General features: G+C 35.6%; 1 protein-coding gene across 1 annotated transcript; it reads left to right on the top strand.

Annotated features, from left to right (window-relative positions):
- Positions 1-318: 318 nt before the first annotated feature.
- LOC131675458 (coiled-coil domain-containing protein 1-like) lies at positions 319-16,686 on the top strand. Its single transcript, XM_058954443.1, has 2 exons — positions 319-799; positions 16,445-16,686. Exons 1-2 carry the CDS (start codon positions 319-321, stop codon positions 16,684-16,686), a joined length of 723 nt encoding a protein of 240 aa, XP_058810426.1.
- The last annotated feature ends 2,931 nt before the right edge of the window (positions 16,687-19,617 follow it).

Raw genomic sequence — 19,617 nt, 5'->3', positions numbered from 1 at the left:
AAATGTTCTATTGTTTATACAATTAAATTCAAAGACTAAGTTTACACATATTTTTTAGATTATATAAATAAAGTCGAAAATTTCAGAGGAAAGAAAATTAAAAAAAAATAAGGTGTGATAATGGAAAAAAATATATAAATAATGACTTTTTTAATTTGATGAGAAAGAAAGGCATTATTATGGACAGTGTCCTCATTATGTACATGAATTAAATGGCACAGCAGAACGGTATAACAGAAATATTATAGATTCGGCGCGATGCTTACTTGCAGAAGCAAATTTAAATATTCGATATTGGCTCGAGGTAATTTTAACAGCATGTTTTTGAAAAATCGTACTATAACAAATACAATTGAAAATAAAATTTCTTATGAAATATTTTTTGGAAAAAGACCAAATATTAAGAATTTAAAATTGTACGGTAGTAAAGTTTTCACGAGAACACCTGAATCAAAGAGAGATAGTAAATGGGATAGAAAATCTGATTTTGGAATTTTAGTAGGATACGAAAACGTGGGTTATAGAGTGTTGTATAAAGGTAGAGTAACAGTAGCAACGCATATTGACATTATTAAGAAGGAAGAAATTTTAGTAGATTTTCATGAAGAAGATGAGTCTGAAAATGAATTAAATAAGAAAATTGAAAAAGTTAATCCAAAGAAAGTAAATAGTCTAAAATTTGAAAAAGAGATAAAATTGAGTAGTAATAATAATGAGTTTATCGAATGTGATGAGAAAGTATTAACACTTGGTAGTATTAACAACAATTATTGTTTATATATTTTTGAAGACAAAAATGGTGAGAAAATTTATATTATTTTATTTGTAGATGATTTATTAATTTGCGAAAAAAATATTAAAAAAATAAATAATATAAAAATTAGTCGCGATGTCGCCGTCAAGCGGTGCGGAAGTACAACCGCCTGACGTATCATCGCTACATAAGCATTTCAAGTGTCATCCAAATACAAAAGTAGGAGCAGTTGTGTGTTTAGTATGTGAAAATTTCTATCATACGAGTGAAATAGTAGCAAAAATCAATGCAGGAAATGCAATCAAACTAATAAACAGCTCATTCATAATATGCCAGGAGCATCCAAATTTTGCACCAACATCAAACTTGCCATATGGGGACTTAAGTGAACAAGATAGTGCTTTCATAACACAATTCAAACTTGTAAGCAGAGAGGAAATAAAACAAGAAATACTAAATGAGCTCGTGCATGAGAAACAAATAATGAATGAAAACGATGAACATATGGATTTAACACAAGTAAGTGAATTAGATGAAATACAACAACTAAAAGCTGAAAATAACTTATTGAAAGAACTCTACAAAGAAACAAAGGAAAAAAATGAATTACTAAATGAATTACTCATCAAAGAAAAGCAAAATAGGAATGAGTTATTAGCAAAAGAAAAGAAAAATAAACCAAATAACATATTTAAAAATTCATATGCAGAAACATTGAGTTTACCAAAGCCTAAGCCAAAAAAGGTACCAAGACTTATTATCAAACGAACTAATAAAAATGATACCACTAATTTAGAAAATACCGTAGCTCATTATCTTATCAAAGATAAAACAATACAAACAAAAAAAATTAAAACAGTAAATAACGATACTGTCATAATTAACTGCATGAATGAAGAGAGTATTAACACTATAGAAAAAACATTACACAAAAAAATACACACGTTTGCTAAAATTGAAAAAGAGCAAATTAGGAAACCAACAGTTAAAGTTACTGGCATCAGCAAATCTTTCACTCAAAATATGCGAGACATTGAGTCAGATATAAACCAAAGAAATTTCCACAATTATGATGACAAAGGTAAAGTAATACACACATACACAAATGAGAAATTGCAAACTATGACAGTTATAATGGAGGTATCAGCTAATTTGTACAAACACATTAGAGATAATAAAAGCAGACTTTTTGTTGGTTGCCAAAACTGCAAAGTCTATGACATTATAAATACAAGCCCTTGTTATAACTGTGCTAGGTTTGGACATAGTGGGAGCAGATGTAAAAATGAAGCCACGTGTTACAAATGCGGCGGTAATCACACTGGTAGTCAATGCAACAATAAAACACAAACATGTCCTAATTGCACATACCACAATACTAAATACAAAACTAAATTTGATACTAAACACAGTGCAATTGATAGCCAATCTTGTGAAATTTTAAAAGCAAAAATAAACAAATACATTGAAATGACAGACTACCCGATAATGCCAACGCACCAACGCTACTTCGGAAAAATAGAACACCCGGCTGCAGAAAAACCAACAATTAACGCGCGTCCTGCTCTATCAAGCGGCGCATCATTAGCGTCATTAGCCTCCATATCCTCGCTCAACTTACATGGTAACAATAATACGAAATACAAATAAAAATGCATCCCATCGATGAAAATATTAGCAACGAAATTATTATTAATAACACTGATGAATTAAATGAGCACATAATAACAGAAAAGGAAATTATTATCTGTGTTAATATCAGAAGTTTGAATGCGAATTACACCAAACTTCTAACATTTATAAACAACCTACAAAAAAAACCAAGTGTTATAATATGTACTGAAACATGTAATTTACAACATTTCCTAGTCTTCAATATTGAAGGATACAGTATGTACTATAACAACAGTAGTATTAATAAGGCTGATGGCGTGGTGACCTATATCAGAGACGACATAATTGAATCAACAGAAATAATTCAAATACAAAATTTTAAAAATTTACAAACTACAATACAGTTAGAAAATGAAAAAACTATACTGTTAGCAGCTATATACAGATCACATGACCTACACAAACCACAATTCATACAATCGATCAAAACATACATAACTCAACACATAAAGAAAAAAAATTCAATACTAATAGGCGATTTCAACTGCGACATTTTAAGCCAAGATCCTTGGGATCAAGAATTCTTGCAAATGTTAATGGAAAAAGGACACCAACCAGGATTTAATACGATTACCAGACCTTCGCTGGGCAACAACAACAGTGGAACATGCATAGATAATTTTTTTATAAAAATGGAAAATAACGCATACAAAACTTTCAACGTCAACACCCCGTTCAATGACCAATATCCACTAATAATGGCGTTGCAGAACCAAACAAAAAGCATAAATCACTCACATAATAAAAAACAAATTAATTACCGAAAACTTCAACATATAGCTCAAACTATAAACTGGAATGAAAATAGTGAAACTAATGATACAAATCAATCTATCAATAACTTAATCATGAAAATACAATATTGCCTTAAACAGGCAGAAAAGAAAAATGTCACAAACAAAACTATTAATAGCTTGAAGCCAAGAAAAAAATGGATCACCAAAGGCATAATAAATTCATGTAAAACTAAAGAAAACCTATATATTGAATGGAAATATAATCCTCACGATACAACAAAAAAAAAAATAACTATAAAAATTTTATCAAAATTTTAGATAAGATAATTACAATAGCAAAAGAAAATTACGATAAAAAAATCATAGAAAGGGTGCAACATGATCCTAAGAAATTATGGTCAGTTGTCAACAACAAACTAGGGAGAAATACTCAGAATAACAAAACTATTGATTACATCACGGAGAAAAATAATAGAATCACCAATCCAGAAGAAATTGCAAACAAAATGAACACATTTTTTTGTGAAATCGGAACGGAACTTAGCAATAATATAATACAACCGCAAAATGCAACGCTCATCCTCCCAAAAATAAACCCGAAAACAATATTTTTAAATTTTACAAATGAACAAGAAGTAAAGAAAATAATTGGCAGACTAAAAAACAAAAAAGGAGGAGTTGATGGAATTAATTAATTATTATTAAAATCATTAATCCACTACGTATCTGAACCACTTGCACTTGCTATAAATAAGTGCATTATTAATGAAACTTGGCCTGATGCTTTAAAAGAAGCGGATATTATACCAATCCACAAATCAAAAGAAAAACATTTAGCAAATAACTACAGACCTATTTCTCTAATCTCCAACATAGCTAAAATCTTTGAAAAAATAATACATAGAAGAATTCAATCTTTCATTGACAACTGTAATTTGCTTTCCACAAATCAATTTGGCTTTCGAAAAAACAGAAGCACAAAACATGCACTAAATTATATTTCAAACAACATTTATGAACAATTAGATGCAAGTAAACCTATAGCAATAACTTTTCTGGATCTAGCCAAAGCCTTCGACACAGTTGACCACAAGATACTGTTACAAAAATTATACAACTATGGTATTAGGGGTAGTGCCTATAACCTTATCAAAAGCTATCTAACAAATAGAAAACAATGTGTGAAGGTAAATAATGCAAGTAGCGATAAACAAATAGTAAAAATGGGTGTTCCACAAGGAACTATACTAGGTCCGCTACTTTTCCTACTATACATAAATGATCTACTAACGATACTACCAGAAAAATCCATACTATCTTTTGCAGATGATACAGCAATCATAGCAAAAGGTAAGAATTGGAAAGAAGCTGAAACTAATATGAACAGTTATCTAAAAATAGTGGGAATTTGGCTTGCTCTTAATAAACTATCTTTGAATATAGACAAGACAACGTACATGGAATTTGGAAATTATCATGACAGTACGCCAAAAAACCTGAAAATTGAAATCCTAGGACATTCAATACACCGAGTTGAAAACACAAAATATCTTGAAGTTACTTTTGACAGTAATATGAAATGGGATTTACATCTACAAATCCTATACCAAAAAACAAAATATCTAACATTTGTCCTATATAAGCTATCAAAAATAATGAATACTAGTACATTAAAAATGATCTACTACGCACTCTTTCACAGCATAATGACCTATGGAATTATAGCTTGGGGAGGAGCGTACACAGGTCGAATTAAAGTAATACAAAACTTGCAAAACAAACTACTAAAAATAATCTATAAAAACCAATTTGTGACACATGAATACCTACTTAACTTAGATCTATGCTTTTCATTGGAATCTCTATTATTCCACTACGATACTTTTAAGGACAAATATATTGGAAAAGAAAGAAAAACAAGATTCGCCTCAATCCAACACCCAAAAAGAACACTAACTATCAGCATAAAAAACAGTTATGTAAGAGCAATTATGTTATACAATAAACTACCAAATGACTTGAAAACAATTAGCAACACGACAACTAGGAAAAACAAACTTAAAAAATGGATCAAAGGAAACCCAATATGGCAAATAGATTATACTGCAAAAATATAAAACAATTAATTGATCTCTATGGTACTCTGTATCCGACATCGGAAGTCCATGAGGATGCAGTAGACCACAACAAATTAATACTAGATATTAGAACATTTATTTGTGCAAATAACAATTGCAATTTATCTCATAAAAGATCACACAAAAGAATCACTCAGTATAACTATGAAAAAATGCTGAAAGGATCAACACAAGAAATCAACAGGATCACAAAGCTAGCTAACAGCCTCTTGAATAATACGAAAACAACGACAGCTACACAAATTAACAGAATAAAATTCACTAAGTCCACACTCGAAGAACATAACATAAACAGTAATAACAAAATGTCCATAGAAACAGTTTTCGATGCCATTGATGAGATGGCAAATGAAAATAACTATAGAGCACTGTCAAGAAAACCGATGCCAGCCCCTGGAAAACTGATAGAACAACCAAATTGTATCAGAATGACCTATGGAGACATAAACTATCTAGGCAACAATAAAGCCCTGTTAGATTTTGACAGAGGTATTCAAGGAGCACAAATTTTCAAGAACTCAGCATCACCTCTAGAATATCAACCACAACACCTAGACATTGTAGTTGTCGATGACATAGTGTTCACCTCAACTTGCAAATGTGTCTCGAACAGACAACACAAAGAAATTTTTCCACACTATAGAGAAACTTGCGCAATAGGACTAACATGTCCAGCAAGATTAACAAGCTTAGAACGTGTCATCTACAGAAGAACCAAGAATGCAACAACAGGATATTTCACTACAGCCAGACAGATGCTAAATAGAACATGGGATTAGAACAACAAATCACGAATATTTTTATACAAATTATTAATTAGTTTTAAGTATTAGTATTAGTTTATTAAACATGCCAGATCAGCGTACAGGAAGAAATTCCTCTGCTGGATTACATGTAATGTAATGTAATTGTATATTATTAATTATTATTAATGTATATTTACTCTGGACTTAAATAAAGTACAACAGTAATTCTCAATGAAAGATTTGGGTAAAATAAAAACATATCTTGGAATTAACATTGATTACAATTATGAAAGTGAAACAATGACGTTAAACCAAAGCGATCACATTGATTCTTTAGCAAAATATTATAGAATAATTGATAATAAATTGTATAATACACTGATGGAACAAAACTTGAATACTGAACCCGCACAATTAGCATCCAGTAATATAAAATATCGAAGTTTAATAGGTTCAGTACTTTACATAAGTACTTGTACTCTTGTACCTCTTGATCATATAAGTTATAGCGTAAACTATTTAAGTAGGTAATAAAACTGTTGTGATGATACATATTATAAATATGCATTGAGGGTATTAAAATATTTATATTTAACCAAAGATTTGAATCTGACATTTAAAAGAAATTTTAAAGCAGAAATATTGGATTGCTATGTAGATGCTGATTGGGCAGGCGATACACAAGATAGAAAATCAACAATTGCTTTTGTGATTAGATTTTTTGGAAAACGTAATTTATTGAAAAACAAAAAAACAGAGCAGCTTGACCAAGTCGTCTACGTCTGCAGAATATGTAACTTTATCAGAAGCAGTTAGCGAAATAAAATTTATAAATGGTATGATAAATGATTTTAAGATAAAAATCGATGTACCTATTAAAATTTATGAAGACAATGCAGGGAAAGTACTGATTGCAAAATATGGATATGTAATTAAACGATCAAAATGCAGTGGAATTCATAAGCATTTTGTAAATTGATGTTACAATAAAAAAGAAATTGATATTGTAAAAAAAGAAACAGAAAAGAATTTAGCGGATAGTAGGTAAACTAGAGGGGCCTCAACTCAGAAGGGTATCAGCTCACTGAGTTGAAGTGTGTGAGTTGAGGTGTGTGCATGTTCAACTCAGCACTGTCACCTCACCTCACCCCCCCCCCCCCTCCCCCTTACTAAGCGGACCGTGCATTGTCGACTCACCTCCCCCCTCCTACTAAGTTATAGCGGAGCGTTCTACGCACTCCCCCCTCCCCTACTAAGTTAATCTGATGGCGTGCGTTCAACCCCTCCCCCTGCTCTACTTACTATCCGTGCGTTCAACGCACTCCCCCCCCCTCTCCAACACTATACAAGCGTTACGCTTGTTCTCGTCGGAATTTTCCCAAGTCCCATCTCTCTCGGTAAGGCACGGTGACCAGCGTTAGGCGGATTTAAGAAAGCGTCTAATGCATGGTCTCTGTTTTAGTTGACGGAGATTGCCGAGCGGGGCCGAGCAGGCCCGCAGCGGCTACGCTGGCGACAGAGAGTATAGAGATGTTAGAGAGAGAGAGAAATAGTTGGGGGCGTGCGTGCCCTACGCAAGATTAGGCAGGCGCGCGTTTAGAACCAATTATCGCGCGCCGCCTAATAAATAGGTCAAGTGGGGAGAGAAAAGAACGACGGAAGAAGCTGTAGATCGCGAGGAAAAACGAGCGACAGAGACGGTAGTAAGTCGAGGGCAGACTCAGAAGGTTTTCCGAGTCGATCGGAGCAAGACGGTGGACGACCAGCGGTGACAGAAGTTCATCCGAGGACAAAGGGCTGAGGAGAAACCAAGAGAAGTCGACTTGGTCCAGCAACTATTCGGGACGCTGCCTAGGAAGCCGGCAGAAATTGCCCAGCAACGCCCTACTACACCGTGTGCAGGGCGCAGCCAGGACTCCCGCTCCAGAACTAAAGGTCAAGTTTTCAAATTAATCTCTCTTTTTCTCTCTCTCTTTTCATCGACGGCACTGTGCGTAATATTAGGTGAGTAAAATCGCGCAAAGAGAAATCGTCCAGGCGATCCCTCGCCGGTCGACTTTCTCTTTTAGCTAAATAGCTTAAGTCGGTTCGTGGTCAAGGCGATCATCTGCCGGGCGAAGCGTGTTGTGTTTTCTATAGATTTGTAGACGCGATTAGTTAGTTAATTTTTTCTGTTTTGTAATAGGTGTTAAGAACGTCGTTGCGGTTTGTTAATGTGCGGTAATTGCGAAATTTAAGTGTAATGTGACCTTGAATTAATAGAAATTATATTTGTTAAAATGCGAATGTGTTTTGTGTGTATAAAGTTATTGACCATTTCATTTCTTTGCCTCTTCCCCCTTCCCGACTTAATTGCTATGAGCGAGTACGTCTCACTTGCCCATCTTTAAATAATAATTAATGAACTAGCTTTCGTTACATGTATAAATTTTTTTTTGTTGATAAAAAATACAAAATTTATTATAAAAAGATGAACTGCTGCTGCTGCTGTCATCGTTAGAGTCAGCGAAGAATTTCGCTTTTTTTGGATGGTTTAATAAAAAAAATAAAAGAATATTTTTTTTATATCAATTGAAAAAAATTTTTTATTGATAAAAAATATATCTTCTTCTGCATGTTCTTAAAAATACATACTATTCTACAAAGTATTTACTTAAAAAAAACTAAATCCCTATAGAAATCCTTCAAAGACTTCATCGCTCTCGTCCCAATCCATACAACAGCAATCGATGTAGAACTTTCTCATTAATTTAACGTTTTGATGTGTATACTCGTATGCCAGCAATTTATGAGCAAGCCTATCGACGTGTGAATATTATTTCCTAATATGATTGAACTTGTTAAGAATGCAACAACCAAAAAGATAAATTCATAAATGGATGAATTGGATTTTCAGTTGTGTTTGCTTTTTTATTGTAGTTTATTTCTTTCCTAAAGCCTCTGAAACTTGTATGCCTGTTACTGGAAGCTCTAAACATTTTCTTATTTTACTAATTTCCTTATAAAATTCTTCAGAAATAACGCGGTTTTGACTCCCCGTATCGATAAGCGACCATATCGATATTTCATTTACTTTGCACAATAAGTGCGGTGAAGGTAGTATTGTTTTTTTCGGCGTTCCATCACACGGGTCCTTATCGTTTATTCCCATATGTATTTCGGAAACAACATCATTGTGAAATTGACGCGCTGACGGACCGCACCTCAACGCGCCTATTTTGCGTTTAAATTATTTTGTTGTGTTTGAACATTACTGGCTGTGTGATAATTTGTATTGTTATGTATTGGAGGCGGAAAACGAGTGCTGGGTATTAGTGAAGATAATGGCTGTGCATTAATTGAACTGATGGATCTTGCTAGCTTGTGTACGTTTGAGTCGGATAGTTATGGCTTAGGGGAATCTGATTAAAAACGTTTTCATTCGACAAATTTCGATGATAAAAGTTTCGACTGTATGAACCACGTGGCCTACCACGTATCCAAAGTCTGTTATAATTTTGTCTACCTCTATAATTTGAATTATAATGCTTTTTTAATGATGAACTGGGTAATTTGAATATTTTCTTGCTTATTATATCCACGTCTATCTTGCCCGAATTCATAGTTTCTTATTCTTTCTGTAAACAAATTGTCAAAATTTATCATTGACTTTATTAAATCATTTGAATTATTGCAGTCGATAAGAACTAAACTACTTCTAACTGATATAGGGAGTTGTCTGATTATAGTTATATTCTTTTCTTATAGCGTTCATACCGGCCTTAGGAAATTAGCTAGTTTCAATTGTCTATAGTAAAATGTTTGTAAATGTGTATCCTCTCTACTATTATATCTTGTGCTCGGCAATTAATTTTTGAAATCGATTTGAATGTTTGTATTATAAAATTTGTCGTAAAAGCTATTTGAAAAATGTTCGTATGAATTGAAAGGAAAATATAAATCGTACCAATGTCTATCCTTCCCGTGCAGAGCAATGGTGAAATGATAGAAAACACTCTAAAGTGACTTTCCCCGTTACAAAGTGAATATTATTTCTTGTACACTAATAACTGAAAGTGCTAGTTCGGGGGCGGAGTAAATATTTTTATGTATTAATGGCGCCGAAAAAAATGTAGTTGTTATTTCGAAAGTACCACTTCAGTACATTAATATTATTTGATTAAATCAATGTTAATATTATATTTTTTACATAGATAATAAGAAATATCTGGAGAGACTCGAGGTATTTACAGATGGGACTACACAATCCAGTTACCAAGGTTCGTAAACGTGTAGTTAAATTTATATAATTGAATAATTCGATTTTTGGTGTAAAGTAGGAAAAAGAAAAGGAAAGAAAGAAGAGATAGACAAGAAGAGCGAAGGAGAAGAACTGGAAGAAGAGATGAAAGTAGAAGTAGACGGAGAAGGAATCGAAGAACAAAGAGAATACATGGAAAGAGGAGAAAGCAAAGGAAATGGAGGGGAAGAAGGAGTAATGGGAGATGAAATAGAGAAAGGAGAATCTATGGAAAAGAGAAAAAAGGGAAAAGACGAGGAAGAAGATAGTGAAGAAAAAAAAGAAGGAAGGGTAGGAGTGAAAGGGAAAAAAGGAGGCAAAAATATAAATGAAAACGTAAAAGAAAGAAAGAATATGAAAGGATCAGAATATCATGATGAAAATGGAGGTTTGAATCGTACTATATTTTGAGACGAGAGTTTACGAGTTGCGAACCAAAGGCTGCCAACGTATGAATATACATATACGCATACACTAAAACAAAGACTTAAGCACATACGTATACACTTCAACAAAGCTCACCCAATCATAAACGATTATAGTCCTATTACACTGAAAATTACTATATTTCTATTACTATATTCAGATACGATTAACGCAAAGCTAGAAATTTATGTTTTCAAGGTGGGAATTGAAGAAATTAAGGCAAAGTTTATGAAAAATCGCCACCGTATGGTCAACAAACTGATGAATTCCTTGATAAAACGAGAATATTTGATCAAGATTACGCCAACTGTCAAGGGAAATAGTGAACCAATCCCAACGTCGATATTTGAAGGAGTTCTTGATAAGCACTCATACCACTTATCATAATTATTATAGTATTCAATTAAATGAAATCCGAAACGAAATCTTAAAATGTTATATTCTTCTGGAGTTTGTAAATGACGTAGTCGAAGAAGACCAGAGAATTTCAAGAAATAGATACAGGATCCTGCTCACTAAATTTTGCAATAACTTGCGATATCGTTAGAATTAAAATGATTAAATTAGTAAATTTATGTTCTTGTTTTATTATAAGAAAAACTCTACAGTGTTTGGATAATTTATTAATCCTGTAATTAGTCCTAGTAATATTCTCCAAAAAGTCACCAACAAAATCAACCGAAAAGTTCTCAATAAAGTCCACGGAAAACTCCTCAAAAAAATTCTCTAAAAAGTCCTCGAATTAGTCCTCAAATAAATCTTGAAATAAGTCCTCAAAAAAGTCCACAATAAAGTCGTCAATAAAATCGTAAATAAAGCCCTCAAAAAATACTCAAAAAAGTCCTCATAAAAGTCCTCAAAAAAGTCCTCAGAAAAGTCCTCAAAAAAGTCCTCATCAACTTCTTCACAAAAGTCCTCGAATTAGTCCTCGTCAAATTCTCAAAAGAATCTTCGAAAAAGTCCTCAAAAATAGTTCTTGTAAAATACTCAAATAAGTTCTAAAATAAGCTCTAAAAAAAATCCTCAAAAAAGTCCTCAAATTAGTCCTCGAAAAAGTCCGTAAGAAAGGCTTCGAATTAGTCTTCGTAAAATTCTCAGAAAAGTCCTCAAAAAAGTCCTCGAATGAGTTCTCGAATTAGAAAATTTGAAACATTCTATCATTATTTTATTCAATATCAATAAATGTGTTTATAATTTTAAATAAATTATTATAAGCTAATACAAACGAAAAAAATTGAATTTACCTTCGTCTATTTCATCTTTTAATCTCAAATTCATGAATTCATTTTCAGCAGTACATAGTTTTTATGAACCAAATGGTCTTTGTCATCAGCTAAATTTTCTATTATTGCAAAAATAAAGTATTTTATTATGAATTTATTAAAAATATTTACAACTTATGACTCAAATGACTATTCGATTCGCTGTGTTAGCCTGTTTACTGCGTATAAAATTTACTCCAAGTCATTGCCCTAAACAATTACTGGTTCAATAATTAAATATTTTTACATTTATGTTTATCTCGCTTATTGTAGAAATCATCAAAATTGAATGAAAATAAGAAAGGACCCAACAAGGATATAATTGGAATGGTTTTCTATAAGGCTTTTCGTGACTATAAAGGTTGACTGAAAAGATCATAACTCGCGTTTTAGCTAATAGAAAAGTGAAGAAGAGAAAAGTAAAAGTAATTTAATTTTAATTTATATTTAATCTTTGACTTACTTATAAATGGTTTGAAATATGGCCTAGGCTGCTCTTGCTCTAAGACCCTTGATGAAAAGTACAACTGACTCACTAACCGAACTAAACTGCAACTGCAACTGCACTACTAATCAAATTGAATTGAATTGTACTGCTTATTAATCCGAAAACGTAATTGATCTCTTTTATAAGCAAGGACTTAAAGCCCCGTCCTCGGCCCTTCAACGCCCAAAAAAACTGATCTGCCTGCATTATGAAAAAACTCGACTTTTATAGACAAGGGCAAGAAGCCCCTTCCTCAGGTCCTCACGCCTCAAACAAATTGTCTAATTGGAGGAAAAGAAATTACTTAATCTCTTTTTCTCCATCCTCCTCACACTTTTCATCTTCAATATAAATTCGACTTTAAAAGAGAAAGAACAACTAATGCAATTGTTCTTTTAGACCCTAGAGTATTTCTCGACGACTGAGAATACCTCTGGAGCCTGTCTCGACGACAGAAAAGACCTCGAGAGTACTTCTCGACGACTGAAGAAACCGCTGCAGTATTTCTTGAACCTTTCGACGACTGAAAATACCTCGTCACATTCATCGAAGACGTCCTCCTGCATAACCAGACTATAGCAAGTTGAACTTCTTCATTACTATTTTTGGTTGCAAAACATAATTAAATGGTGATCGATAAGTACTCGGAATTATATTGAAAGATGGAAGTTGCAATATTTTGAAAGTCGCTTTTTTTAAATGCTAGAAGCATTACCTCAAAGACATTTTCGATGATCATAAATAAAACTTATTGCTCAACGTTTTAAATATATATTTTCATTATTGCTAGATCTTTCGTTGTCGAGAAAGGCTTCATAGGTCTTTAAACCTCTGGGGAGGTTCGAAAAATACTCCAGAGGTATCCCTAGTTGTCGATACGGGCCCTAGAGGTATACTCAATCGTCTAAAAATTCGAGAAATAGTTCCAGAGGGCTTTTCAGCCCTCGAAAAATACTGCGGAGGTATTCTTAGTCGTCGAGAGATATTTCGCAGGTATTATCAGTCTTCGAAGAATACTTTTCGCTATCGAGAAAGGCTCCGTACGTATTAACAGCCGTCAGGAAATTTCAAAAATAACCCAAAGATTTTTTCAGACCTTGAGAAATAGTCCGGAGGCCTTTTGTGTCCTAGAGAGATACTCCGGAAATCTTTTCGTTGTCGAGGAAGGCTCCGAAGGTCTTAACAACCGTCTGAAAATTCGAAAAATACTCCGGAGGTATCCCCAGTTGTCGAGTGATACTCCGAAGGTTTTTTCAGTTATCGAAAGGGCTCCAGAGGTATTCTTAGTCATCAAGAGAAACTCCGAAAGGTCTTTCAGTCGTCTAGAAATTCTGAACTTCACTATACTGACCAAACAGTAAAAAATTATTCTTTCAAGCATGATGTAAATCTTAGATCGCTTAATTGAAAATTGTTCAGCTTTTATAACATCATTGATATAATTGTTGATTAATTAATGACTGTTTAACAAACTATAATCGGTTGGAGTTTTAAAAACATTTTTGAGTCAATCTCTTTATTCGTTCGGTGGAAATATAAATTATTTTTCTCAGTCCCTGCCGAAAATCTAATCCACCTGAATGAGTTGTTCTTTTTCTTTTAAAGTCGAATAATAAAAAAAAAGGACTTTTTTGAAGACTTTTCTGAAAACTTTATTGAGGACTTTTTGGAGAAATTTTTTGAGGACTTTTTCCATGACTGTATTGAGGACTTTTTTTAAGGACTTTATTGAGAATTTTGTTTCGAGGACTTTTTTGAGGACTGTTTTAAGGACTTTTCCGAGGACTCTATTGAGTACTTTTTTAAAGACTTTATTGAGGAATTTTTTGAGGACTTTTGGCGACTTTTTTGAGGACTTTTCAGAACTTTTTTGGGGATTGTTCTGACGAATTGCCTGGGGAGTTTTTCAAGGATTTTCCCATGGACTTTTTTGATGACTTTTTCGAGTTAATTTTCATGGAGTTTGCTGCACTTATTTCTTTTTTGAATAATTGTGATGTGGTTCATCAGGCACCCACGTTTCCATAGATGATAAGAAGGTAACAATGGTATCAGATTTAAGTAACGAATAGAGGCCTGCTGATTGATACAAGCACCACTAAAAAAAGTTTCATGTACTTTGTTCTCAAACACATTGCAAGCCTCCGTCCCTGATTAGCACTGATGGAGCATAAATAGAGCGACGTTAAATAAAGAAAGAAAAAAAAAGTAACGAATAATTTTCCATTAATTACAATATACAGTAGACAATAGTAAATTAAACAGTTACAACTTTTTATGCAATTTTTTATGCAAATAATTAACACATTATTTGTAACACATTATATTTTATAACAAAAAAAAGTGAATGTGTAAATAAGGAACAATAATATAAGTAAACAAGTAAAACAATGAAATACTGAACCAAATTAATAAAACATACACGGTGATTCAAAAACATATGTAACTAATAATTCCATTCGATTCGACTCGAACAATTAATTCAGAATTGTGTTCTTAGTTTTTCGATTAAATAATTAGGTAATTCGATAATTAGCTTCAAAGATCGGCCAATCAGCACACAGCTTTAGAAGAACGGGTGCTTGGTGGCGAGCGCAGAGCAGTGAGGGGGGGCCAGCGGCGCTTGCCGCCACTGATTGCAAGCGGTGCTCAACCCAGTTGTGCAACACGGAACTCCCATGTCTACATACTGATATACGTATTCATTGATTGAACGCGTATCAATAATAATAACGGTTCAATACCGATTGACTTATAACAATGATGCACGTGAAAGCTTTTATGCTTATTTTACGAAATAGGTTATTTAGTATACGTGGTCGTCGTTTCTATTACGATAACGAGACTGATGATTACGTGTATCATTCTGAAGGGACTTACTACATTTAAATCTAAGAGTTCATTGGATATAACTATTTTCATTTCATTCACTTTATTTAAATCTAAGGGATCATTAGATGTAACTATTTTCTTTTCGTTCACTTTCATTCATTTAAAATATTAATATTAGAAGGATTACTAATATAAGGAAGACTTTAGACATTAATGTGAGAAAGAACCAAAGATAATTAATAAAATAGACTCGACGTGAGGGAGTGTTGGAAATATGTAAAAGCGTCTCGCCTATTTTGCTCTGCGCATATGCGTGACTGCACGTCTCGCTCTCTAGACGGCTAGCGGCGTTGCCGCTCAATTCGTTCTAGTCTCTTCCGTGACACGGACATCAAAGGCTTTCTCTCGAAGAAAGCATTTGTTTTCTACAACTGTTTATTCACTTATTCTGCCTGCTTTACCCTTCCTTACCAAAAATTGTATTATGCGATTTCTCCTAATGAAAGTCTTAACGCTCTGAAATTTCGTGTAGGATAATTTTGTCGTGGCTTTATGCCAATTATTTGCTGAAGGGAATATTGCTCTGACTTGAAAGGAAATTTAATTACTTTTATATTATTCTTTATAAAAATATAAAAGTCGTTCTAGGACAGATAGCCTTATGAAAATTCTCTACTTTGTATCATACTTGACGAGTTTTATTTCCATCGCTCAAAGATTCTCAAATCTCAATTAAAATCCGCTCTCCTCCTCTTTCCCTTTTATTTCAACTCTACTTTGAATATAAAATTTTTTAATTTCTACGTATGCTGCCAGTATTTTGATTACTCGTACTACTTTAGTCTACAGAAGTTTTAAAACCAACACGGCTTCATTAGTATACTTCGGAGAGCATGTGAGAGTGCATTCACAGTACAGCGCTAGAAACCAAATATGTATATGTCTGTACATGCACCTACATGTATAACTGTCGGCTAGAAAAATTATTGGTTTCATAACAAATTTTACGCAGGTATATTAAAATCCAACATCACGCCCAGCATCTAAAACCCGAAAAAATACATGCAGCTACACATGAGATAAGACGTAGAGCTATTTTGTATATTCAGTAACAGGGGGGCATTTCGAACAATGCTTGGATGGTGATGATGGTGGTAATGGTGATGATGATGTTGTTGAGGAGGAGGACGAGAATGGTGATGATGTTGATATTGATGGCAATGATGAAAATGGAGAAGATGATCATATGAACAACGATGGTGAAAATGATGGCAGCGAAGACGGTGAGGCTGATGATAGTATGGATGAAGATGATGACGACGTTGGCAACGATCCGGATTGGGAGATATGAAATTACATGTCTTTTATATTTTTTCTTTTCTACTAAGGTTTTACTAAAAACTAGTCAGCCTAATAGTAGACGAAATTCGAATAATTCGATAAAACGTTATACTCTGTGTAAATAAAGATGATTTGTTATATAAATCAACAGATTTATATAAAAACATTTTCAATCATCTCCGTTAACTGTTTTGGTTGTTCTCAATACGGGCCTCAATTATTTAAATTTTCATACACCACTGAGTTCATCACAAACAGTTATGGATAAGTGGACTTATGAAAAATTTTTTCTAGAATTGAGGTAATTAGATAAATAATTAAAAAGAAGAGTGATAATTTACTCGTTCAACTTCTAAAACTGGAATCAAGACAAATAATTGTGGGTGAGGTGACGGAATGTCAACTGACGAAAGGTCAAATAAGCGTAAGGTGGTGAGACCGTTCTCGTTATTCTACCTTTTTTTCCGCTCTCGTCCTTCCTTTCCCATATTTCCCATAACATCGACTACGTCTAACTCTTTATCATTGACACTTATACCACAGCTTACCTTTGGTCTGTTGCATTACCTGTTCCGCCCGTTGCTTTTGTCTTTTCAATATTATCTTCACGTCTTCTACGGCTAAACCAGGCCACACTGTGCTCCTTTGCCTTTCTACGAAAGTCCATGTTTGACTCTGACTCTTCTATCAAGCAGCACTGAGCACATCTGCCCTTTACACAAATCTCTATACTCGTATGTCTGACACACTTCTGAGACCGTCCTGAGGTTGACCGCTTTTTCTTCCGAGTCGTTGCTCTATCTTCACATCTTCTTAAACTATGCTCGCTCCACCCTATTTTTTGAGACTCCGCTTCGACTAACTCTTTCTCCAAGTCAGAATGGCTTCGTCCGCTCTCTTTTCCGAACCCAACTTCGTCTAACTCTATTTTAAACCTGCATTGGACACATCCGTCCTCTTTTTCCGAGAACCCGCTCCGTTTAACATAATTTCTAGTTAGCATGTCGTCTGGGATCATTTCCGCGCCCTTGCTCCGTCGGACCCATTCCTAAGACCCTACTATGACAGCCTTATCTTGTCCCCAAGTCGCCTGCTGTTATTGCTCGTCGTTAACTGTCAATCCAAGTTAACACTATGCTCGATTGGCCTTTTCCAGAGAAGAAATGGGCTCGATTACCTTCTTATTCGAGCCCCGCTTAGCCTGACCCTTTTCCAAGGCCACCCCCTGCTCGTCTAGCCTACAACTAGCGCCCTCGCTTTTATGTGCCGTTATTCCCAGTCAGCACTGCGTTTGCCTAAGCGTTTTTCCGCACCCTCACTCCGACTAAGCTCTTATTAAAGCAGCACTGGGCTCCTTCGCCAATTTTTTCGAGTCCGCACTGCTTGAATCTTTTGCTAGGCCTCCCCATGTTCTACTGGCTACAATCTATGCAACCGCTTCGTCTGCCGTTTCTTCCATTCAGCACAACGCATCTGCACTCTTTTCTGCGGACTCGGACACGGACATAGCCCTGTGCTCGTCTACTCTTCTGAACGCAACCCCCCGCTCGTCCGTCTATTTTCACCCAGCCCTCAGCTTGTCTGCCCATTTGGACATGGCGCTCTACGCGTCCGCTGCATTGCACAGCTTCGGCTTGTCCGCCCTATTTCACCCAGCCCTCGGCTCGTCTGCTCTTTTTGACATAGCGCTCTGCTCGTCTGCCCTTGAGGATGCAGCTGTCTGCTCGTCAGTCCTATTTTACACAGCCCTCCGCTCGTGTGCCCTATTTCACCCAGCCTTCTGCCCGTCCGTCCTATTTCGACGTCTCCCCCTCGCCGTCCGTCTAATTTCGACGTAGCCCTCGGCTCGCAAGCCCTTTTAAATGTAGCCCTTCGCGCGTTCACCTTGTTTCACACGCCCCCCCGTCCGTCTCATTTTACTCTGCCCTTCGCTCGTCTGCCCTATTTCATCAAGCCCACAGTTCGTTTGCCATTTCCGACATAGCCCTCCGCTCGTTCGTTCTATTGCGACCCGCCCTGAGCTCGTCCGTCACATTTCGACATAGCACACAGCTCGTCCGTCTCATTTCGCCTTGACTTCCGCTCGTCCGCCCTATTCCGCCCAGCCCCCAGCTCGTCTACCTTTTATAACGTAGCCCTCTGCTCGTTTGCCTTTTATGACGCTGCCCTCTGATCGTCCGTCTTATTTGGACGTCTCCCTTTCACCGTCCGTCTAATTTAGACAAATCCCTACCACCGTCCGTCTTATTTCGACGAATCCCTCCCACCGTCCGTCTAATTTCGACGCAGCCCTCTGCTCGTGTGCCCTTTATGACGCAGCCCTCCGCCCGTCTTCCTCATTTTACACAGCCCTCCGCTCGTCTGTCCTGTTTTAACATAGCCCTCTGATCGTCTGCCCTTTTGGACGCAGCCCTCCCTCGTTCGTCTTATTTTACGCAGCCCTCCGCTTGTCAGTCTTGTTTTAACATAGCCCTCTGATCGTCTGCCCTTTTGGACGCAGCCTTCCCTCGTTCGTCTTATTTTACACAGCCCTCCGCTTGTCAGTCTTGTTTTAACATAGCCCTCTCATCGTCTGCCCTTTTGGACGCAGCCTTCCACTCGTTCGTCATATTGTGACCTAGGTCTCTGCTCGTCTGCCCTACATCACAGAGCCCTTCGCTCGACCGTCCTATTCTGACGTAGCCTTCTGCCCGTCTGCCCTTCTAGACGCAGCCCTTCGTTCGTCTACACTTTTTAACGTTGCCCTCGCTAATCTGCCTTTTTACAGATCCGCACTGGACTCATACCCCTTTATCGTAGCAACACTAGGCTCGTCCGCTCCTTTTGAGAGCAGCACTGAGCTCGTCTGCCCTCATCAGACCAGCGCTCGGCTCCTTTGACTTTTCCCGAACAGCACTGGGCTCGTCTGCTATCTTCCCAGCGCCGTTACTTCGCTTGTTGT

The sequence above is a fragment of the Phymastichus coffea genome, unplaced genomic scaffold (genome assembly GCF_024137745.1).
Source record: "Phymastichus coffea isolate CEN01 unplaced genomic scaffold, Cenicafe_Pcof_1.1 PCOF00022, whole genome shotgun sequence".
NCBI lineage: Eukaryota > Metazoa > Arthropoda > Insecta > Hymenoptera > Eulophidae > Phymastichus > Phymastichus coffea.
Note: the sequence above shows the minus strand (reverse complement) of the source record. Positions and strands in the feature narration are given on the sequence as shown.